This window comes from Ranitomeya imitator, chromosome 7 (genome assembly GCF_032444005.1).
Source record: "Ranitomeya imitator isolate aRanImi1 chromosome 7, aRanImi1.pri, whole genome shotgun sequence".
NCBI classification, from domain to species: domain Eukaryota; kingdom Metazoa; phylum Chordata; class Amphibia; order Anura; family Dendrobatidae; genus Ranitomeya; species Ranitomeya imitator.
The window spans coordinates 191,885,507-191,910,243 of record NC_091288.1 but is presented as its reverse complement, the minus strand read 5'-3'; the positions used below and the strand labels follow the sequence as shown (position 1 = coordinate 191,910,243).

Here is a 24,737-nt window from a genome sequence, read left to right as displayed (position 1 = left end):
GGACACTGTAGTGAGGCATCATTGACATTGTATGACAGAAGTAGGCTTCAATGACATCGCTTTATGGGGTACATTTGGCACACAGTACAGGGTGATCTCCAGACGCATGCTCTGAACATGAAGCCCCAACATTTATCACTGAGTATAGTGGCATATGTCATCTATAACCTCACCCACCCCTCAAAAAAATATATTTCTGATTACGCCCACCCTGTAGGGAGTGGGCTTCATTCCTGAACCCAGACCAATAATCCCCACCTTTACCCTAATGTCACATCATGGAGCTACAATCAAATGAATGTCTCTCAGTATAATACATGAATGTCTTAGAGCCACGAGAGCAGAACCCAATTTTAGAGAGGAAATATGAACAGGGATTATCTCCATGGTACAACCCATTTAATAGGAAGATGTCTACACAACCTATATGAGCTAAGACAAAAATTATCTGATTTTTGCAAAAACAGCACCACTCTTGTCCATGGACACGCACTGGTATTGCAGCTTGTTCCCTCTCAATGAGATGCACCATAAAGCCAAGGCCGAAGACTGATATTGTTTCTAAAAAAAAACTTAGAAGTTACACAGATGCCCAATATAATCTCTGTTTTGTTTGTCTACATGGCCAAAGTAGGTGCCCTATGTCAATGGAGAGGTGGTGCAGTGACCCGGGTTCCCTTGTGAGGATCCTGTAGACATACTTAAGGTATGAGATATCGATAAGTCTATGGCCAAGTCTAATGATGCCTCTTATCCTTCTGATGGGTTCTGAACTGCAATACCAGGCACAATCCATCGATAGTCTGGAACAGACCGCTATTTCTAGCCCCGGCCAATCCCATCACGCAGAATTCCATGCCTGCATGTTCCCATGATCAACCCTTATTTACTAATGCTCCAAAGTCAGAGGTGATAATTAATTTATTATTTTCCTTCTGAACAGCTGCAGGAATGAAAAGGGAAACTCCTTATAAAATCGTATTAAGTATGGCAAATGGACTGTCTTCCAGGACAAACTTTCGGCTCCAGCGCTGTTGAACGCGCGCCAGGGACATCTACGCTGCTGAGAATGTCCTGATATGTTTAGCACTTGCCACGACAAGTAGTCTAGTGATAGACCTCTATTAGTAGAGCAGAACTTCTTACCCACTAATGTGAACGTAATGGGGCGGAAGTGTGAAAACCTTTACTTATAGCTGACAGCTGAATCTCACCGACTACGTCCCTGGACAACTAGTCTTTCAAAATGTTGTAAACTACAACTCTCAACATCCCGGCATGCACCCGCCGTCAGGGCATTGTAATTTTTTGGAGACTTTTGAGACCACATCTACAGTATAAAGCATTGCTCCTGTAATCCTATAGTGACCCGGGTTTCTTACATGCCTCCTTTCCAGAATCACTCGATAAATGGGAGCGTCTGACGGTGGCCGACGCACTGGAACCAGTTCAGTTTGAAGATGGAGAAAAGATAGTGGTTCAGGGAGAACCCGGAGATGACTTCTTCATCATTACTGAGGTCGGTGTACACATATCTCTTTTTATTTCATTGCCTATCACAATAGTAGCCAGAGACATACAGTATATGCACAGAGTTGGTTGGACAAGCCTCTTCTTACCAAAGATCTGAAAAACTTGTTTTTCGGGGAGAGATCGCCTTCCACCTGGAGTGGATTGGTGCTGATCATGGCCAAATCTTGTGCACCCTTGGTTTGGCCGAACAGTTCAGTTCACCTTCCCATCTACTTGTTTTGCATCTATCTCCACTCGCCTTTTCCTTAATGACTTCTCTGTCTTTACAGGACGGGGGTGGACATAGTTGGAAAACAGGTGGGAAGGGGCACTGAATTGGTTGGCCGTGCCATGGGTGCACTGAGCTCCTCTACAAGATTTGAACAGTCATTTTGTGCTTTAAGATACTCTATAGTAAAGCATTCTCATAATTCCAAAGCAGTAGTCAAGTAGAGACCAAATGTAGGGTCTCAATTTTCAAGTTCCCTTTCCATGGCTGGACCTGAGTGAATAAACATCCTTACGGGAGAGTCACACGGCCGTATAATTCGGACAAGGATCGCATCGCAATTTTTGGACTGGCCGACAGGAGTGTGAAAGCATGTATTTCTATGCAGCTGTCACGCTCGGGTCGGGAGAGCCGACGGCCAGTCCAAGCATTGCTTTTCAATCCTCATCAGAGTTATACGGCCATACGACTCTTCCCTTTGGTTGGTAATAAGCTTCTAATATTTGGGGAAGCTATTGCTTGAGTAACTGTTGTTCCTCCCAACCTCTCCATACACATGTACGCTTAGTTGGGCTGAGCGTGTACGTGTTCCTACTGGGGAGTCAATAGCAAGCTTCTGCCACATACTTCTGGTGCCATGCCAATCCTTTGATTCCCTCACATCTGCTGAAGGAATATCAGCCAAACAATCAATGGTTGGCCATTGCCTTCAAAATTGGCGGATTTGGATGACGTTAATTTACACCTGGACTTTCTAATGCTCCACCAGCTGTCCACAAACACAAGATTTGGTTTGTCAACCTACAGCTCCTCCATTAATACAGTCATTTGACTTGACGAAGTAGACACAAAAATCTATCTGTGTGGGAACCATAAAGTCCATAGACACTACGTTACTTGATCCATTCAAAAGCAACAGGATTTTCTAACTAGTACCTAAAAGAGTACGCCATATATAAACATATGCTGAAATACCATAAGATAAAGGAATTTGATGGACACTTTGATATGAACATCAAAAAATGAGGAGTGCCACCTGTATCTACAGAAGTTACTCCATATTTATCGAGATTGGAGACATTGTCATGGTTGGCCGAAAAAGTCTTCATGTTAGGACTATACATGTCTGGCAGACCACCACATGTAAGTCAAAGAAATCATGAACTCTAAAGGTGATGGAGTGTCACTTGATATAAATACTTAATTTTTGTACCTGGTGTATGTGCCGCTGTTCTCCTGAATCCGGCGATGTGTTTCTTTTGTTCCTGCTCCTCTCCATTCCTGAGAATAGCCCTTTTTTCTCTGTATATAAATCTGATTTTGTTACCAAGTGGGCGTGGTTCTCAGCTGATCTCTGTGGGCATCTTCTTGAGGACCACACCCAATTGGATAAAAAGACTAGTTACATTCCGGGAAGATTGGTCATATCTCAGGAACAGAGAGGCGCAGGAAGAAAAGAGGAACATTGCCGGATTCAGGAGAACAGCAGCATTTACACCATGTAAAAAAAAATACTTATTTATGACAAGTGATAGAACCTCTTTAAATCTTCCCAAAATTGGAAACCATTATACGAATTAATGTACGTTATCATCCTGTAATATGTGACTACAGCATGTATCCAGCCTTGGAGATACATACAGGGGTTGGACAAAATAATGGAAACACCTGGAAACATCACCAAAAGTTAGTTTAATATGGTGTAGGTCCACCTTTTGCGGCGATTACAGCCTCAATTCTCCGTGGTATGGATTCATACAAGGTGTGAATTGTTTCCAAAGGAATTTTAGCCCATCCTGCAGTTAAAACACCCTCCAGTTCTTTCAGCGACGATGGCGTCGGAAATTGACGTCTAACTTGAATCTCTAAACTCGACCATAAATGGTCAATAATGTTGAGATCTTGGGATTGTGGGGCCCAGATGAGATGCTCAACTTCATTAGAATGTTCCTCGTGCCATGCTTTAATGATTCTAGCTGTATGAATTGGTGCTTTATCATCCTGAAAGATGACGTTCCCCTCCGGAAACAGTGCTTCAACCATTGGATGCACTTGGTCGCCCAAAATGCCTAAATAATCTCGACTGTTAATTCTTCCATGAAGGGATATCATTGGCCCGGCGAATCTCCACGAAATAGCACCCCAGATCATCACAGAACCTCCGCCATGTTTTACGGTTGGAAGAAGGCAGTCTGGATAGAATGCTTCTTTGGGCTGTCTCCAAACGTACACTCGGCCGGAGGTCGGAAATAGGGTAAACGATAATTCCCCTGAGAATATCACATGTTTCCACTTCTCGAGGGACCAATTCTGGAGGTTTCTACACCACTCTAAGCGCTTGGAAACATTTGTCATTGAGAGCAGCGGTTTTCTAATTTCAGCTCTTCCGTGGAATCCAGATTTGTGCAGCTCCCAACGAACAGTTTTCGTGGAAACTGGGTTCTGTAGGTGTTCATTGAGCTCAGCAGTGATTTTCAGAGCCGTGGTCTCGCGATCCTCTCTCACAATTTGCTTTAAAGTCCGACGGTCTCTCTCAGTCAACTTTGACTTCGGCCGGACCTGTGCTTTGAGGCGGACGTTTTTCCTTCTCTTTCAAATACAGTCATTATTTGGAGACAGTACCTCTTGACACGCCAAGCATTCGGGCACTTTCTGTTACACTAGCGCCTGCCATACGAGCACCAACAATTTGGCCTCCTTGAAAATCCGAGAGGTCTGCCATTGGTATCAGGTTCTCATCAATGTTCTTACAATTATGCAAAACAAACTGTTAAATTACATACACATATCACATAACACAAATAATCAACTACCAAACATTACCATATGTCACGGTTTGCATGTTTATCACATGTTCGAAGACATGTTTTGTCCAACCCCTGTATATTAAGGATATAAAGATTTCCTAATGTTCTTTATATACAGTAAGGTGGTAGGAATTTTGTTCACATGGATTTTTTTGAGAGTTTTTTTGTAGCGTATCCTCTCCAAAACGTCTTGGAAAACTCTTCTGATGAAAATCTACTTTGCTGTTCATATGAGGATATTTTCTTAGATTTTTTTTTTCTTGGAATGGGTAGAAAAAAAAAAGGAAATGTATGTCACTTCTTTGAACCGGATTCTGAAGTACCGTCCAATCAAAACACAATCAAGGAAAAACAAAACTCTCCAAAAACTCTTTACTTGGTGAAGAAAAACTCTTCTCATTTGCTGAAACAGTTTCTGCTTGAAAAACTAACGGTTTTTGAGCGCCTCAAAAAACTGAGTGTGAACATGGCCTTATTATGGATTGATTATAGATATTTATATCAGAACCACGGAGAAGGGAAATCATTATAACTGGAGATTTTTGTCTGAGGGATCAGGTATTAACTTTATATTCTCTTTTTGCCATTTTTCTAGATTCCAGGTTTAGGTCACACGACATTTCGGCTGTGTAGTATATAGATGATTGTATCCCAGGGGTTGTATTACGTGTATTTTTGGCCTTTAATTGGCCATATAATATAAAATAATAGGGTATTATTGTCATCAGCACGATGGAGGGCATAAATACACCTAATAGACAGCTGCGATAGTGGTTCATTGTAATGCCAGCACACGAGCTGATGACCTGCGATTTGTTGATTTGCTAGCTTTCGAGGATCTCGGTTTAATGAAAACCCGTCACATGCTCTAACACGAGCCGCCATTTCCATATCAGATCTAACCATTGCGGTTGCCTACTACTATAAACATAGATATGAATAAAACCGTAGCCTAAAGGTAGACATTTCTTCTTAACCCGTTCCAAGTGTTGAATTACCTTGGGAGGTTAGGGGTTCTCCAAAATTTATGGCCACGGTATGAATGATTATGATGTGATTTGGCAGCCGGTTCCAGGTTTTAAGGGAAAAAAAAAGAAAAAGTTCCTTCACCCAAGTTTAGAGGTTCCCGCGATCCACCCCATTTCCATGGATATAAGAGCAACACAAGCTGGCAAAGAAAGTGCTGATGTGGCACGGCTCCAAATTTCAACAGCTGTTCCATTAAAAAAAAAAAGTTGGTAACTATTTATGTCCGTTGCCAATTTTCCACGCTGCTTTATCTCTTGATGAGGCGCCTGTGTTAAGGAAAGGGAAAGAAATCTGTGAACACTTGTACGTCCTTTGCAGAATCGGTAAAATCAACGACCCAACGTAGGCCGGAGCAGATTTTGATCAAGCAAATGACCTGAGTACCTGATAAAGATGATCTCATAATAGTTGAATTCGTAATAGGAAACATGTTGGAGCTTGCGGAAAGATGTTGATACAAGGGCATTCTTAGATCATGAGTCTTTCTGAAGCTAATCGCTTGCAGACTTCTGTATGAAAAGAAGCGGGAGTCTCCGGGGTTCATCGCCGGTGGAAGCCTCTGTTTGAATGAAGATTAAATGTCTTGAGTACCAGTCACTTACAGGGTATCATGGGAGGGCGGTCTGACAATGTCAGGAAGAACATTGGATTACTTCTGTATGCACGGAGTTGGCAAGAACATCAGAGCGCAATAATGTCATATTTATTTCATGCCGAGATGATTTATTTGAACACGAGCTTTATGGCTGTTACAAGAAATCAAAGAAATAGTTTAGTAGGTGGTAAATGCTATGGAGTGAGTGCATTGCAAAATTAGGCTCATTCTCATCAAGTCGGGATAAGAACCTTTGGAGGCACTTTTATGGATACTTTAAGGCTCTTTTGTCGTGGGCCGATCATTCCTGAAGAATGAGCAGACGCTTGATCAAGTTTATTTTACGCGGTCTAAAAATTATCATTGTCGACAGCACTACTGAGCCATCAGCAATTTGGAAACCAAATAATTGTATTAACGATAATTGGTTCCATTACAGTTTGCATTGGACTGGGTCACAATGTAGATTTACTTGCTATATAGGCACTCTTGTGGGCAGGAAATTTGTGTAAATAGGCATTTAGTGGTCAAGTTTATTTTACGCAGTCTAAAAATTATCATTGTTGAAAGCACTACTGCGCCATCTGCAATAAGGAAACTGTATGGGAACCAAATAATTGTATTAATGATAATTGGTTCCCTTACAGTTTGCATTGGACTAGGTCAAACTGTTGATTTACTTGCTATATAGGCTCTCTTGTGGGCAGGAAATTTGTTTATATAGGCATTTAGTGGTCAAGTTTATTTTACACAGTCTAAAAATTATCATTGTTAAAAGCACTTCTGTGCCATCGGCAATATGGAAACTGTAAGGGAACCAAATAATTGTATTAACGATTATTGGTTCCCTTACAGCAGTGTTCCCCAACTCCGATGCTCAAGAGCCACCAACAGGTCATGTTTTCAGTATTTCCTTAGTATTGCACAGGTGCTGGAATTATTGCCTGTGCAATACTAAGGAAATACTGAAAACATGACCTGTTGGTGGCTCTTAAGGACCGGAGTTGGGGAACACTGCCTTACAGTTTGCATTGGACTGGGTCAAAATGTAGATTTACTTGCTATATAAGCACTCATGTGGGCTGGAAATTTGTGTAAATAGGCATTTAGTGGTCCTAAAAGCTCCTACTGGATCTATTCGGATGAACTCTTCTAAATTAAATTTGTCTTGAAGTCTTAAAGGGGAACCCGACAGGTGATCAGCTGATTGATCTGGGCCTTACATCGTTAAACCCCAGTGATCTGGTGTTATAATTGGGAGAAGCTGTGTCACATTTGTCCAAGATAGACTATGTTCACGTTTTATCCACAGCAGTTGACCACCAATTTTGTGCCCACCTCAAATAGGCGGATACTGTGAAAATTGATGTCCAACATACTGGGACTAAAATTCATCCCTGGCATTTGAAGTTACACAGGCCCACTTGTCACATGGTGACTGTATAATATCTTTGTACACTTGTAGGTTACAAGAAGTGAGGGGAGTGTAACACGACTATATAACATATAATTACAGCTGTATCCAGCATTACAGCTCAGTCCTATTTATTGCTTTTAGTCGCAGTACCAAGAAAAGCCGTTACTTTACCTACATAACTGGATCTTGTAGATAATGAAGGGATGAGACGACCAAAGGCTATGGTACCTCATTCTGATGCTCCATAAGCTTTGCCTATAGCCACTTTTGGTTCCGCTGCGCAGCACGAGACCCGGTGACTCTGAAGAGCGGTGACATCAGTATCTCAGTAACGTCACCGCTCTTCAGATATTCAGGTCTTGCGCTGAGCTCGGCGACTGTGAAGAGCGGTATTGTTACTACCGTCAGAGTCGCTGGGTCTCGCCAGGTCTGGGCTAGTAGTGGGGGTGTCTGATAGACACCGCTCCATTACTTACACCAGGGATTGATAGCAGCTGACATTACGCAGCTGACATCAACGCTAAAAATCATTACACATACCAGAATTAATGCTGTGGCTGCTGGGAAAAGCAATAGAGTTAGCGCTATTCCCAGGCACCGGGTGCTAACTACAACTGTCATCATCCTTGCCTGGTCTCCCTGCGAAGCATTTCTGCTGTCTCAGGACACTAAACGAGTGTGATCGACGATACTGAAGTCGTTCGCTTGTTTCCCGGCCTCTTAACACCAACTGAGAAAGAATGAAGAGAACAGAACAATCACAATTAGATCAATCTGTCCCCATACAGTATCACGTTATCAGCAGCACATCTACAATTTACACCGGCGATGTGCTGCTGAGAACAAGGATTTCTGTTCCCACATAAACAATCCAATCCCTCGATAAATAGGCAGCATTTTGCTTGTTTAGTATAATACACCCCATAGTCCTCCATATATTATAATGTGCACTTCAGTCCTCCATATAGTATAACACACTCCTCAGTCCTCCATATAGTATAATACACTCCTCAGTCCTCCATATAGTACAATACACTCCTCAGTCCTCCATATAATGCACCGCCATTGTCATCAATGTGGTACAATTCACTTCCCATAGTATAATGCACCCCATAGTTCTTCATATAGTATAATGTATTCCCCATAGTCCTCGATACAGTATAATGCAGCCCACATATAGTATAATGATGCCACTCCAGAGTATAATGCAGCCACCCCACAGAATATATTGTAGCCCCCTGAGTATAATGTAACACCCACAGAGAATATAATGCAGCCCCCTCATATAGTATAATGCAGCCCCTGCATATATATGGTAGCCCCCTCATAGAGCATAATGCAGCCCCCCATAGAATATAATGTAGCCCCTCCATAGAATACAATGCAGCCCTCCTCATATAGTATAATGCAGCTCCCCATAGAAGAAAATGTAGCCCCCTCATAGAGTATGATGCAATCACCCCTCATAGAATATAATACAGCCCCCATAGAATATAAAGTACCCCCAGAGAATGTAATACAGCCCCCCATTGAATATAATACAGCCCTCCGTAGAATGTAATACAGCCCACCTCCCCACAGAATATAATACAACCCCCTATGGAATATAATTTAGCCCCCTTAGAATGTAATACAGCCCCCCATAGAATGTAATACAGCCAGCCCCCATAGAATGTAATAAAGCCCCCCATAGAATGTAATACAGCCCTTCCCCATATAATGTAATACAGCACAGCCCCCATAGAATGTAATACAACCCCCCATAGAACATAATGCAGCCAGCCCCCATATAATGTAATGCAGCCAGCCCCCATAGAATGTAATAAAGCCCCCCCAATAAAATGTAATACAGCAATGTAATGCAGCCAGCCCCAATAGAATGTAAGGCAGCCAGCCCCCATAGAATGTAATAAAGCCCCCCCATAGAATGTAATACAGCACAGCCCCCATAGAATGTAATGCAGCACAGCCCCCACAGAATGTAAAACTGCCCCCCCCCACCCCCCCACCCCCCCCAATTGCCCCGCAATCCAGTTATCACTCACTGATATATTTTAAAAAAACACTCCTCACCTCTCCTCGTACCCGCGCTGCTTCCGGCTCCGGTCTCAGCAGCTTCAGTCTGCCCGCCCGACACACAGCAAGTGCCCGATGATATGATGTCATCAAGCACCCGCAGTGTCAGCACGAGGCAGAGCGGGGAATGATGGGAGAGGGAGTGACAGCGGACGCTCTCTCCTCCATCCTTGCATTCAACTGTACCAGCGCCATAGACGCAGGTATAGTTGAATGCGGGGTGGGCGATCGGGAGGGGGGAGTCGGCGCTGGCGGGAGGAGTCGGCCCTGGCGCCGCTGATGGCGGCAGCGGCCCACTCTTGGCACCGGCCCTTCTGGCATTTGCCAGAAGTGCCCGATGGCCAGTCCAGTCCTGCCAACATAGCAGGTAGAGACTCTGAATCCCATTTTTTGACAGGGCTTCAGACATAAGCCCCAACAAGTGATGAGGGATAAGCCAAGCCCAATGCTTACATTACTACTCTCCATTTTGTTATGTCACACCTAGGAAGTAGCAGAGCTAGGTTTGTCACAGAATCCAAGGCAGTGGTGTAGCAGAGTTACCCAGGAATGGTTTGGCAGAGAGTCTTACCACCTGAGCTGCCCTATAAGTCCTGGAAGTGTGACATCAAAGGTCTGCATTAGGTTACCACAGCAGAACAGTGAGTGGAACAGAAATTGACGTCGGTAGGAGGCGGACGCATCGCCCAGTGCAGGATCCAGGAGAGATGAGAGTAATACATTCCCTAATGTCCATCCTCTGCTTTAGCTTTACCCTGTTTCATAAAAAGTGTGACGAATATAGAGAATTCATTTGAGTTTCAGGAGTTTAGTCATTTTACTTCTCATAATCCACAGATCAGTCATGTCTCCAGCTGTAAAGAGACATCTACGCAGGGAGCGTTCCCGTAGTATACGCTGACTGTAGGGCTCTGACGCTTGGTGCCCAAAGTCTAACATTGCCCACCCATTCTATGGACCTCGCAAAAAGCCAAATTAATGTGGAGACATGCCACCCTTCTTTCCTACAAGGGATGATTTCAGCTAGGTAAGGCGTCAACCAAAAGGCCGATCTGGGATGGCCCAATGTTATGACATGAACCAATACCAGCAATTTTAACTTTGGGGAGCAATCTACAATAAGTCTATCCTGGAGACATTCTTCATCCCAATATCAGACATGTACGATATGTCTGACGTTCTATATTCAGAAAAATCGATCAGCTTTTGCCTCTGTTTTTTACCTACTTCAGCCAATTAGTCCTGAGTGTGTAAAACTTAACCGAGAGGGGAGAAGAAATTTCTGACAGTTCTAGATCTGGTTTCCCAGTGAAGTTCTCACAAGCAGCTCCTTCTTTCCCAGACTGGACAGATGTGGAATGTATCCGAGTCCAGGGTCACGGTATTATCCCATATGAGCTTCCTGGCACAACTAGGAAAAACTTTTAAGAGCCATGCAATGGTTATTGTCATAAGGAATTACATGCTGGCCGGCTGCAGCCTCAACAGATGTACAGTCCCCAACAAAGAAACCAACAGTTTACACGGTTCTTGTTTTATTTTTACTATATTTATGCTCTTGTTATCTCTTGTGATGGTTTCGCCTTTTGTTGCTATGAAATACGTGGCTTCTTCTAAAATTATTTGGTGATTGACCAACCGGCAAAGTCACCAGTGTAATGTACCAATGACAGGGTCTACTCTGTCTACTATCAGTTTGTAGATGTTCAGCTCTCGGCAAGTGATGCAGCCTTGTTCCCAATAGGCCACAGTAGAGAGCGCAGCCACTACTAAGTGTACAGATAGACGGAGCAATAATATATAAGTACTCTCCTGAGTGCCACAGCCCTTAAAGAGGTTGTACTTTACTTCAACATGGATGACCTAACCTTAGGATAAGTCATCAATGTCTGGTTGATCGGGGATCGACCTCGCCGATTAGCTGTTTTTGGCCAGAAGTGCTCAGTTTTGGAGCTGCTCCATCTACTGGTAGTGACTACGTCCAGGTACTGCACATCCGGCCCCTACTGATTTGAATAGGGGCGGATGTGCAGCACCCAGTCGCGCCCACTATCACTAGACAGAGCAGCTGTGTAACTGAGCATTTTGGCAGCTGCCGGCACCTAGAACAGCCGATGAGCAGGGATGCCAGATGTTGCACCTCCACCGATTAGACACTGATGACTTTTCGTTAGCATAGTTCATCAATGTTAAAGTTGTGGACAACCTCTTTACTGGCAGGGTACCAGGAAACAGACTCCCGCCAGTCTAAGGCTTAATTCAGACGTACTTGAAACACAGTCCGAATACCATGATGTTTGGATCGGCAAAGTCAGCAGCCTGCTTTATGAGGATGGTATCAGGAAACCTGCTCTCCAGTGCATACAATGGCTGCTGGTGCAGGAACATGTGACCAGACCTGTCCAACAGCCTTGTCCAATTGAAAACCTCACATGAGATAACTGCTTTTCTAATGGAGGAGACTGGTCACATGTTCCTCCACCAACAGTCATTTTATGGACAGGAGAGCTGGCAGTTTATGAGGAAATTGGCACTAATAAGAGCAGGAGAAGAACCTGTCATACCGATATAATAGTAAGTGCAACAAAATAATGTCCCCAACACATCTGATAAAATAAAGATAATGTGGCCGACCCCGTTAACTCTTTCTGCAGCCAGCAATAGACTGTGAAATACAGCGGCTATAGGAGGCAAATGGTGCAATATTTTTAATGAAACCCAACTGCATAAATGATTTTTGTCCCTGATTGCACACATTTAGGCAATAAAAAAATTGGGCAACCCCTTTAACCCCTTAAGCCCCGTTAATGACCGGGCCAATTTTTACAATTCTGACCACTGTCCCTTTATGAGGTTATAACTCTGGAACGCTTTAACGGATCTTGGCGATTCTGACATTGTTTTCTCGTGACATATTGTACTTCATGGTAGTGGTAAAATTTATTCGATATAACTTGCGTTTATTTGTGAAAAAAACGGAAATTTGGCAAAAATTTAGAAAATTTCGCAATTTTCCAACTTTAAATTTTTATGCCCTTAAATCGCAGAGATATGTCACGCAAAATACTTAATAAGTAACATTTCCCACGTGTCTACTTTACATCAGCACAATTTTGGAACCAAAATTTTTTTTTGTTAGGGAGTTATAAGGGTTAAAAGTTGACCAGCAATTTCTCATTTTTACAACACCATTTTTTTTTTAGGGACCACATCTCATTTGAAGTCATTTTGAGGGGTCTATATGCTAGAAAATACCCAAGTGTGACACCATTCTAAAAACTGCACCCCTCAAGGTGCTCAAAACCACATTCAAGAAGTTTATCAACCCTTCAGGGGTTTCACAGGAATTTTTGGAATGTTTAAATAAAAATAAATATTTAACTTTTTTTTCACACAAAATTTATTTCAGCTCCAATTTGTTTTATTTTACCAAGGGTAACAGGATAAAATGGATGCCAAACGTTGTTGTACAATCTGTCCTGAGTACGCTGATACCCCATATGTGGGGGTAAACCACTGTTTGGGCGCATGGCAGAGCTTGGAAAGAAAGGAGCGCCATTTGACTTTTCAATGCAAAATTGACAGGAATTGAGATGGGACGCCATGTTGCGTTTGGAGAGCCACTGATGTGCCTAAACATTGAAACCCCCCACAAGTGACACCATTTTGGAAAGTAGACACCCTAAGGAACTTATCTAGATGTGTGGTGACCACTTGGACCCAGCAATTGCTTCACAGAAGTTTATAATGCAGAGCCGTAAAAATAAAAAATCATATTTTTTCACAAAAATGATCTTTTCACCCCCAATTTTTTATTTTCCCAAGAGTAAGAGAAGAAATTGGACCTCAAAAATTGTTGTCCAATTTGTCCTGAGTACGCTGATACCCCATATATGGGTGTAAACCATTGTTTGGGCGTATGGCAGAGCTCGGAAGGGAAGGAGCGCCATTTTACTTTTCAATGCAAAATTGACTGGAATTGAGATGGGACGCCATGTTGCGTTTGGAGAGCCACTGATGTGCCTAAACATTGGAACCCCTCACAAGTGACCCCATTTTGGAAACTAGACCCCTTAAGGAACTTATCTAGATGTGTGGTGAGCACTTTGACCCAACAAGTGCTTCACAGAAGTTTATAATGCAGAGCCGTAAAAATAAAAAATCATATTTTTTCACAAAAATGATCTTTTCGCCCCCAATTTTTTATTTTCCCAAGGGTAAGAGAAGAAATTAGACCACAAAAGTTGTTGTGCAATTTGTCCTAAGTGCGACGATACCCCATATGTGGGGGTATACCACTGTTTTGGCGCATGGCAGAGCTCGGAAGGAAAGGAGCGCCATTTGACTTTTCAATGCAAAATTGACTGGAATTGAGATGGGACGCCATGTTGCGTTTGGAGAGCCCCTGATGTGCCTAAACATTGGAACCCCTCACAAGTGACACCATTTTGGAAAGTAGACCCCTTAAGGAACTTATCTAGATGTGTGGTGAGCACTTTGACCCAACAAGTGCTTCACAGAAGTTTATAATGCAGAGCCGTAAAAATAAAAAATTCTTATTTTTTCACAAAAATGATCTTTTCGCCCCCAATTTTTTATTTTCCCAAGGGTAAGAGAAGAAATTAGACCACAAAAGTTGTTGTGCAATTTGTCCTGAGTGCGACGATACCCCATATGTGGGGGTAAACCACTTTTTGGGCGCATAGCAGAGCTCGGAAGGGAAGGAGCGCCATTTGACTTTTCAATGCAAAATTGACTGGAATTAAGATGGGACGCCATGTTGGTTTGGAGAGCCCCTGATGTGCCTAAACATTAAAACCCCCCACAAGTGACACCATTTTGGAAAGTAGACCCCCTAAGGAACTTATCTAGATGTGTTTTGAGAGCTTTGAACCCCCAAGTGTTTCACTACAGTTTATAACGCAGAGCCGAGAAAATAATTTTTTTTTTTTCGCAAAAATTATTTTTTAGCCCCCAGTTTTGTATTTTCACAAGGGTAACAGAATAAATTGGACCCCAAAAGTTGTTGTCCAATTTGTCCTGAGTACGCTGATACCCAATATGTGGGGGGAACCTTTGTTTGGGCGCATGGCAGAGCTCGGAAGGGAAGGAGCGGCATTTGGAATGCAGACTTAGATGGATTGGTCTGCAGGCGTCACGTTGCATTTGCAGAGCCCCTGATGTACCCAAACAGTACAAACCCCCCACAAGTGACCTCATATTGGAAACTAGACCTCCCAAGGAACTTATCTAGATGTGTTGTGAAAACTTTGAACCCCCAAGTGTTTCACTATAGTTTATAACGCAGAGCCGTGAAAATAAAAATTTTTTTTTTTTTCACAAAAATGATTTTTTAGCCCCCAGCTTTGTATTTTTACAAGGGAAACAGAATAAATTGGACCCCAAAAGTTGTTGTCCAATTTGTCCTGAGTACGCTGATACCCCATATGTGGGGGGGAACCACTGTTTGGGCGCATGGCAGAGCTCGGAAGGGAAGGAGCGGCATTTGGAATGCAGACTTAGATGGATTGGTCTGCAGGCGTCACGTTGCATTTGCAGAGCCCCTGACGTACCCAAACAGTACAAACCCCCCACAAGTGACCTCATATTGGAAACTAGACCTCCCAAGGAACTTATCTAGATGTGTTGTGAAAACTTTGAACTCCCAAGTGTTTCACTACAGTTTACAACGCAGAGCCATGAAAATAAAAAATCCTTTTTTTTTTCCCACAAAAATGATTTTTAGCCCCCCAAATTTTTATTTTCCCAAGGATAACAAGAGAACTTGGACCCAAAAAGTTGTTGTCCAATTAGTCTCGAGTACGCTGATACCCCATATTTTGGGGTAAACCCCTGTTTGGGCGCACGGGAGAGCTCGGAAGTGAAGGAGCACTGTTTTACTTTTTCAATGCAGAATTGGCTGGAATTGAGATCGGACGCCATGTCGCGTTTGGAGAGCCCCTGATGTGCCTAAACAGTAGAAACCCCCCAATTATAACTGAAACCCTAATCCAAACGCACCCCTAACCCTAATCCCAACTGTAACCCTAACCACACACCTAACCCTGACACACCCCTAATTCTAATCCCAACCCTAATCCCAACCGTAAATGTAATCCAAACCCTAACCCTAGCCCTAACCCTAGCCCTAACCCTAACCCTAATGGGAAAATGGAAATAAATACATTTTTTTTAATTTTATTATTTTTCCCTAAGGCTAGGTTCACATTGCGTTAGGGAAATCCGTTTAGCGCTAGCGGATTGCGCTAACGCAATGTCTTTTTAGGTGTCGCGTTTAGTGGTCGCGCTAACGTCCCCGCTCTGGAAGATCGGGGATCGGACCTCGGGCGCGCCGCGGACGCTGCAAGCAGCGTCCGAGGCGCGCCACAAAAGAACGGCACCTTGCTAGCGCGAGCCGAAAATGGCACGCTCTAGCGATGCGCTACACCCGAAAATCACATTGCTGTCAATGGGTGTGCTAACGGACCCGTTGCACGGCGTTAATTGTGACATTTTCGCCGTGCAACGCTGTCCGTTAGCGTTAACCCATTAACGCAATGTGAACCTAGCCTAACTAAGGGGGTGATGAAGGGGGGTTTGATTTACTTTTATAGCGTTTTTTTATATCGGATTTTTATGACTGGCAGCTGTCACTGTCATGATCCCAATGGCAGGGGATCACCAAAGGACAAGCACAGATACAAACAAGCTCTAGGGCGATGGAACCTGAGCTGACCGCGACCCTGAACCTAACACACAAATAAAAGTAGCCGGGGAACGTGCCTACGATGATCCTAGACGTCTCGCTCCAGCCGAAGATCTAACTTCCCCTATTAGTAGAAACACAGACCTCTCTTGCCTCCAGAGAAATCCCCCACAGAAATAGCAGCCCCCCACATATAATGACGGTGAAATGAGAGGAAGGCACATACGCAGTATGAAAACAGTTTCAGCAAAATGAGGCCCGCTAAAGCTAGATAGCAGAGGATACAAAAGTGAACTGCGCGGTCAGCGAAAAACCCTTCAAAAAACCATCCTGAAATTACTTGAACTCATGTGCCAACTCATGGTACATGAGGAGCAATTTCAGCCCACTAGAGCAACCAGCAGCAAGAATCACATATCTGCAGGCTGGACTAAAAACCAAATAAAGCAAAACACCAAAACAGGAAAATCCAAACTTAGCTTGACCAGAAGGTTCTAGGAGCAGGGAGCAGAGGTAACAAGACACACTGGATACATTGATAACCGGCGAGGAAATGCCAGCAAGGCCAGGTTAAATAGGAAACTCCCATATGCTGATGGAACAGGTGGAACCCAGAAACCCAGGAAAGACAAGTCACCCAGTACCATCAGTAACCACCAGAGGGAGCCCAAAAACAGAACTCACAACAGTACCCCCCCCTTGAGGAGGGGTCACCGAACCCTCACGAGAACCACCAGGGCGACCAGGATGAGCCCTATGAAAAGCGCGAACCAAATCATCAGCATGAACATCCGAGGCAACCACCCAAGAATTATCCTCCTGACCATAACCCTTCCACTTGACCAAATACTGGAGTTTCCGTCTGGAAACACGAGAATCCAAGATCTTCTCCACAACATACTCCAATTCTCCCTCCACCAGCACTGGAGCAGGAGGCTCAAGCGAAGGAACAACAGGTACCTCATACTTCCGCAACAACGACCGATGGAACACATTATGAATAGCAAACGATGCCGGGAGATCCAAACGAAACGACACAGGGTTAAGAATTTCCAAGATCCTATAGGGACCGATGAACCGAGGCTTGAACTTAGGAGAAGAGACCTTCATAGGAACAAAACGAGAAGACAACCACACCAAGTCACCAACAAGAAGTCGAGGACCCACGCGGCGACGGCGATTAGCAAACTGCTGAGCCTTCTCCTGGGACAACTTCAAATTGTCCACCACATGACTCCAAATCCGGTGCAACCTATCCACCACCATGTCCACTCCAGGACAATCAGAAGGTTCCACCTGACCAGAGGAAAAACGAGGATGAAACCCCGAATTACAAAAGAAAGGAGAAACCAAGGTAGCAGAACTTGCCCGATTATTAAGGGCAAACTCGGCCAGCGGCAAAAAGGTAACCCAGTCATCCTGATCAGCAGAAACAAAACACCTTAAATAAGTTTCCAAGGTCTGATTAGTTCGTTCAGTCTGGCCATTCGTCTGAGGATGGAATGCAGACGAAAAGGACAAATCAATGCCCATCTTAGCACAGAACGTCCGCCAAAATCTAGACACAAACTGGGATCCCCTGTCAGAAACGATGTTCTCAGGAATCCCATGCAAACGAACCACATTCTGAAAAAACAGAGGGACCAACTCAGAGGAGGAAGGCAACTTAGGCAAGGGTACCAGATGAACCATTTTAGAAAAGCGATCACACACAACCCAGATGACGGACATTTTTTGAGAGACAGGGAGATCCGAAATAAAGTCCATGGAAATGTGCGTCCAAGGCCTCTTCGGGATAGGCAAAGGTGACAACAATCCACTGGCCCGAGAACAGCGAGGCTTAGCCCGAGCACAAACCTCACAAGACTGCACAAAAGAACGCACATCCCTCGACAAGGAAGGCCACCAAAAAGACCTGGCCACCAAGTCTCTAGTACCAAATATTCCAGGATGACCTGCCAACGCAGAAGAATGGACCTCGGAGATGACTCTACTGGTCCAATTATCCGGAACAAACAGTCTCTCAGGCGGACAACGATCAGGTTTACCCGCCTGAAACTCCTGCAAAGCACGTCGCAAGTCTGGGGAGACAGCAGACAAAATCACCCCATCCCTAAGGATACCAGAGGGCTCAGAATTTCCAAGGGAGTCAGGCACAAAACTCCTAGAAAGAGCATCCGCCTTCACATTCTTTGAACCTGGCAGGTATGAAACCACAAAATTGAAACAAGAGAAAAACAGTGACCAACGAGCCTGTCTAGGATTCAGACGCCTGGCAGACTCAAGGTAAATCAAATTTTTGTGATCAGTCAAGACCACCACACGATGTCTAGCACGCTCTAGCCAATGACGCCACTCCTCAAATGCCCACTTCATGGCCAAAAGTTCCCGATTACCAACATCATAATTCCGCTCAGCCGGCGAAAACTTTCTAGAAAAAAACGCGCATGGCTTCATCACTGAGCCATCGGAGCTTCTCTGTGACAAAACCGCCCCCGCTCCAATCTCGGAAGCATCAACCTCAACCTGAAAAGGGAGCGAAACATCTGGCTGACGCAACACAGGAGCAGAAGAAAACCGGCGCTTAAGTTCCTGAAAGGCCTCCACAGCCGCAGGAGACCAATTAGCAACATCAGCACCCTTCTTAGTCAAATCCGTCAAAGGCTTAACAACACTAGAAAAATTAGTTATAAAACGACGATAGAAATTAGCAAAGCCCAAGAACTTCTGTAGACTCTTAAGAGATGTAGGCTGCGTCCAGTCACAAATAGCCTGAACCTTGACGGGATCCATCTCAATAGTAGAAGGGGAAAAAATATACCCCAAGAAAGAAATCTTCTGGACTCCAAAGAGACACTTTGAGCCTTTTACAAACAAGGAATTGGCCCGCAGGACCTGAAACACCTTCCTGACCTGCTGAACATGAGACTCCCAGTCATCAGAAAAAACCAAAATATCATCCAAATACACAATCATAAATTTATCCAGATATTCACGGAAAATATCGTGCATAAAGGACTGGAAGACTGAAGGAGCATTAGAAAGTCCAAAAGGCATTACCAAATACTCAAAATGGCCCTCAGGCGTATTCAATGCGGTTTTCCACTCATCACCTTGCTTTATTCGTATAAGATTATACGCACCCCGAAGATCAATCTTAGTGAACCATTTAGCCCCCTTAATGCGAGCAAACAAATCAGTCAACAATGGCAAAGGATACTGATATTTTACGGTAATCTTATTCAAAAGACGATAATCTATACAAGGCCTCAAGGAACCATCTTTTTTGGCCACGAAAAAAAAAACCTGCTCCCAAAGGGGACAAAGATGGACGAATATGTCCCTTTTCCAAGGACTCCTTAACATAATCCCGCATAGCAGTATGCTCTGGCACTGACAGATTGAACAAATGACCTTTAGGAAATTTACTGCCTGGAATTAAATTTATAGCACAATCGCAATCCCTGTGAGGAGGAAGCGAACTGAGCTTAGGCTCCTCAAAAACATCCCGATAATCAGACAAAAATACAGGAATCTCAGAAGGAGTAGATGAAGCGATAGAAATCGGAGATGCATAATCATGAACCCCCTGACATCCCCAGCTTAACACAGACATTGTTTTCCAGTCCAGGACTGGGTTATGAGTTTGTAACCATGGCAGACCAAGTACTAGAACATCATGCAAATTATACAGTACCAGGAAGCGAATCACCTCCTGATGAACGGGAGTCATACGCATGGTCACTTGTGTCCAGTACTGAGGTTTATTCATAGCCAAAGGTGTAGAGTCAATTCCCTTCAAAGGAATAGGGACTTCCAGAGGCTCCAGACTAAACCCACAGCGATTGGCAAATGACCAATCCATAAGACTCAGGGCAGCGCCTGAATCCACATAGGCATCGACGGAAATGGATGATAATGAACAAATCAGAGTCACAGACAGAATGAACTTAGACTGTAAAGTACTAATGGCAACAGACTTATCAACCTTTTTTGTGCGTTTAGAGCATGCTGATATAACATGAGCTGAATCACCACAATAAAAGCACAACCCTTTTTTCCGCCTATACTTTTGCCGTTCACTTCTGGACTGAATTCTATCACATTGCATTATCTCAGGTGACGGTTCAGACGACACCGCCAAATGATGCACAGGTTTGCGCTCCCGTAAAAGCCGATCAATCTGAACAGCCATAGTCATAGACTCATTCAGACCAGCAGGCGCAGGGAACCCCACCATAACATCTTTAATGGCCTCAGAAAGGCCATCTCTGAACTTTGCAGCCAGAGCGCACTCATTCCACTGAGTAAGCACCGACCACTTCCGAAATTTTTGACAATAAATTTCTGCTTCATCTTGCCCCTGAGAGAGGGCCAACAAAGCTTTTTCAGCCTGAATCTCTTGGTTAGGTTCCTCATAGAGCAAACCCAATGCCAGAAAAAACGCATCCGCATTAAGCAACGCAGGGTCCCCTGGTGCCAATGCAAATGCCCAATCCTGAGGGTCACCCCGCAGGAAAGATATAATTATCTTGACTTGCTGAGCAGGGTCTCCAGAGGAGCGAGATTTCAGAGAAAGAAACAACTTGCAATTGTTCCTAAAATTCAGAAAACGAGATCTATCTCCAGAAAAAAACTCTGGGACAGGAATTCTAGGTTCAGACATAGGAGCATGTACAACAAAATCCTGTATATTTTGAACCTTAGTGGCAAGATTATTCAGGCTGGAAGCCAAACTCTGGACGTCCATGATAAACAGCTGGGATCAGAGCCATTCAAAGATTAAGAGGAGGAGGAAGTAGCCAGGCTGCAATAAGGCTAGGCAGCAAACTCTGAGGGAAAGAGAAGGGAAAAAAAAAAAAAAAAAACTTCCTCAGACTACTTATCCTCCTACTTCAGCCAATACAATTAACACTTTGTGGGCCGGTTATACTGTCATGATCCCAATGGCAGGGGATCACCAAAGGACAAGCACAGATACAAACAAGCTCTAGGGCGATGGAACCTGAGCTGACCGCGACCCTGAACCTAACACACAAATAAAAGTAGCCGGGGAACGTGCCTACGATGATCCTAGACGTCTCGCTCCAGCCGAAGATCTAACTTCCCCTATTAGTAGAAACACAGACCTCTCTTGCCTCCAGAGAAATCCCCCACAGAAATAGCAGCCCCCCACATATAATGACGGTGAAATGAGAGGAAAGCACATACGCAGTATGAAAACAGTTTCAGCAAAATGAGGCCCGCTAAAGCTAGATAGCAGAGGATACAAAAGTGAACTGCGCGGTCAGCGAAAAACCCTTCAAAAAACCATCCTGAAATTACTTGAACTCATGTGCCAACTCATGGTACATGAGGAGCAATTTCAGCCCACTAGAGCAACCAGCAGCAAGAATCACATATCTGCAGGCTGGACTAAAAACCAAATAAAGCAAAACACCAAAACAGGAAAATCCAAACTTAGCTTGACCAGAAGGTTCTAGGAGCAGGGAGCAGAGGTAACAAGACACACTGGATACATTGATAACCGGCGAGGAAATGCCAGCAAGGCCAGGTTAAATAGGAAACTCCCATATGCTGATGGAACAGGTGGAACCCAGAAACCCAGGAAAGACAAGTCACCCAGTACCATCAGTAACCACCAGAGGGAGCCCAAAAACAGAACTCACAACATGTCACACACTAAAAGACGCTTTTTATAGCAAAAAAGTTTTTGCGTCTCCACATTTTGAGACCTATAATTTTTCCATATTTTGGTCCACAGAGTCATGTGAGGTCTTGTTTTTTGCGGGACGAGTTGACGTTTTTATTGGTAACATTTTCGGACACGTGACAGTTTTTGATCGCTTTTTATTCCGATTTTTTGTGAGGCAGAATGACCAAAAACCAGCTATTCATGAATTTCTTTTGGGGGAGGCGTTTATACCGTTCCGCGTTTGGTAAAATTGATGAAGCAGTTTTATTCTTCGGGTCAGTACGATTACAGCGACACCTCATTTATATAATTTTTTTTATGTTTTGGCGCTTTTATACGATAAAAGCTATTTTATAGAAAAAATAATTATTTTGGCATCGCTTTATTCTGAGGACTATAACTTTTTTATTTTTTTGGTTATGATGCTATATGGCGGCTTGTTTTTTGCGGGACAAGATGACGTTTTCAGAGGTACCATGGTTATTTATATCCGTCTTTTTGATAGCGTGTTATTCCACTTTTTGTTCAGCATTATGATAATAAAGCGTTGTTTTATGGCTCGTTTTTTTTTTTTTTTTTTTTCTTACGGTGTTCACTGAAGGGGTTAACTAGTGGGCCAGTTTTATAGGTTGGGTCGTTACGGACACGGCGATACTAAATATGTGTACTTTTATTGTTTTTTTTGTTTTTTTTTTAGATAAAGAAATGTATGTATGGGAATAATATTTTTTTTTTCTTCTTTATTTAGGAATTTTTTTTTTTATACGTGTGGAAAAATTTTTTTTTACTTTTTCACTTTGTCCCAGGGGGGGACATCACAGATCACCGATCTGACAGTGTGCACAGCACTCTGTCAGATCGGTGATCTTACATACAGCCGGGCAGGATTAGAGCTGCAGCTGCAGCCTGATCCTGACCCGGAAGTGCTCCCTGCAGGACCCGGATGCAGCCCCGTGGCCATTTTGGATCCGGGGACTGCAGGGAGAAGACGCTCGGTACACGGTGAGTACATCACCGTGTACCGATCGTCTCAGGGAAGCACGCAGGGAGCCCCCTCCCTGCGCGATGCTTCCCTGCACCGCCGGCACACCGCGATCATCTTTGATCGCGGTGTGCCGGGAGTTAATGTGCCGGGAGCGGTCCGTGACCGCTCCTGGCACATAGTGCCGGATGTCAGCTGCAATAGGCAGCTGACACTCGGCCGCGCTCCCCCCGTGAGCGCGGCCGATCGCATATGACGTACTATCCCGTCACTGGGAATTAAGTCCCAGGTCACCTTGATGGGATAGTACGTCATATGGGATTAAGGGGTTAACACCTTTATGACGGTTGACGTATATTTATGTCATTGTCCGTGTGCCTACCTTTGATGGGGGCTAGCACACTGAGCTCGCATCTACCTCCACACTTGATGGCCTCTAACAGATTCAGGATCACTGACAGGGTCATATAACACGCGCAGACAGGATGTGCGTCATTGGTCCCGCCCATCGGCGTTTCTGTCATGTGATCACGGGGTTCCAATAAGTTGTCATGACAGCCGTGGGTCTGCTGAAGACCTCTGTGCCTGTCATCACGATCCTTCTCTAAACGCCGGTCATAGGAGATTGTGACTTTTGCTTTTGAGCCCTGCTATGTATAGCACAGGCAATCGGACAATCGCAGCTTCAAGTCTCCTAAGGGGACTATTAAATACAGTAAAAAGTAAAAAAAATATAAAAACTCTAAAAAAAAAAAAAGTCTCAAAATGGCGACAAAAACTGAATTTTTATTTTGTCAAAAAATTTTTCACCTCTTAAAAAAACCTATATGTTTCGTATCTGCGTACTCATACTGACCTGGGGAATCCGTTCCAGCTCAGTTTTACCATATATTGAACATAGTAAATAACAAAACCATTGTGGAATTGCACCTTTTTATACAATTTCATTTGGGTTTTTTTTTTTTTCATTTTCCAAAAACACAAAAAAAAATTAAAAAAATGAAAAATTGCCCAGGGTGTGAAGGCATTAAGTATGTGGCAGAATGTTTTCAACTGTAGCACCTCCTCAGGTGACATCAAGTATTACACGCTTGGTCCTCCAGAGCTAGCAATATTTTTCATGTCTGCTAATAGTTCAGAATTCCCTAATCAGCTACCGTGAAATAGATATTCTAGATCAGATATTCCCATATTTCCACAAAATGGTTTTCTTCACCCACTTTTTGATGGTATCGGCGCTTGTTTTGTTTAATTTTTAAACCTTTTGAAAACTTTTGATAGACTTTGCATCAAACTTTTAGTTATTGTGAACTTTTTTGTGTGTGTGTCTTAGCCCCCATAGTTTGTATGAAGATTAATGCTGGTGATGTATTTAGGATTGTGGCACGGGGCCTGAACAAGTCATGTTACTATGTATTTGTTTTTCAGTCTGGCAAATGAAGTAAGTTTGGGGTAATTATGTGTGTCTCCATGTTCACGGCAGAAAATCAGCGTGCTGTGGTCTTTTCCAATAAGGATTCCCTCCGCAGGCGTATCCCCCCGGGCACCACTTCTGAATAAAGCCCATTTGTTACTAGAACAAGCACTTGGCCGATCAGCTGTCTGCATCTCATGGCAGAATTTGCCCATAAAATGTTTATGGCTGTCCGAACAGTTACATTGTGTGATTGTTTACGGCATCTCTGTAAT

At 43.7% G+C, this 24,737-nt stretch overlaps 1 protein-coding gene across 2 annotated transcripts in view; it reads left to right on the top strand.

Moving 5' to 3' along the window:
- The window catches only part of PRKAR1B (protein kinase cAMP-dependent type I regulatory subunit beta), a 189,975-nt gene that overhangs the window by 142,650 nt on the left and 22,588 nt on the right, over window positions 1-24,737 (top strand). For both annotated transcript variants that reach the window (XM_069734254.1, XM_069734253.1), the window contains exon 9: window positions 1,398-1,519. In XM_069734254.1, the coding sequence (XP_069590355.1) occupies window positions 1,398-1,519 (122 nt within the window). The remainder of the gene's footprint in view (window positions 1-1,397; window positions 1,520-24,737) is intronic.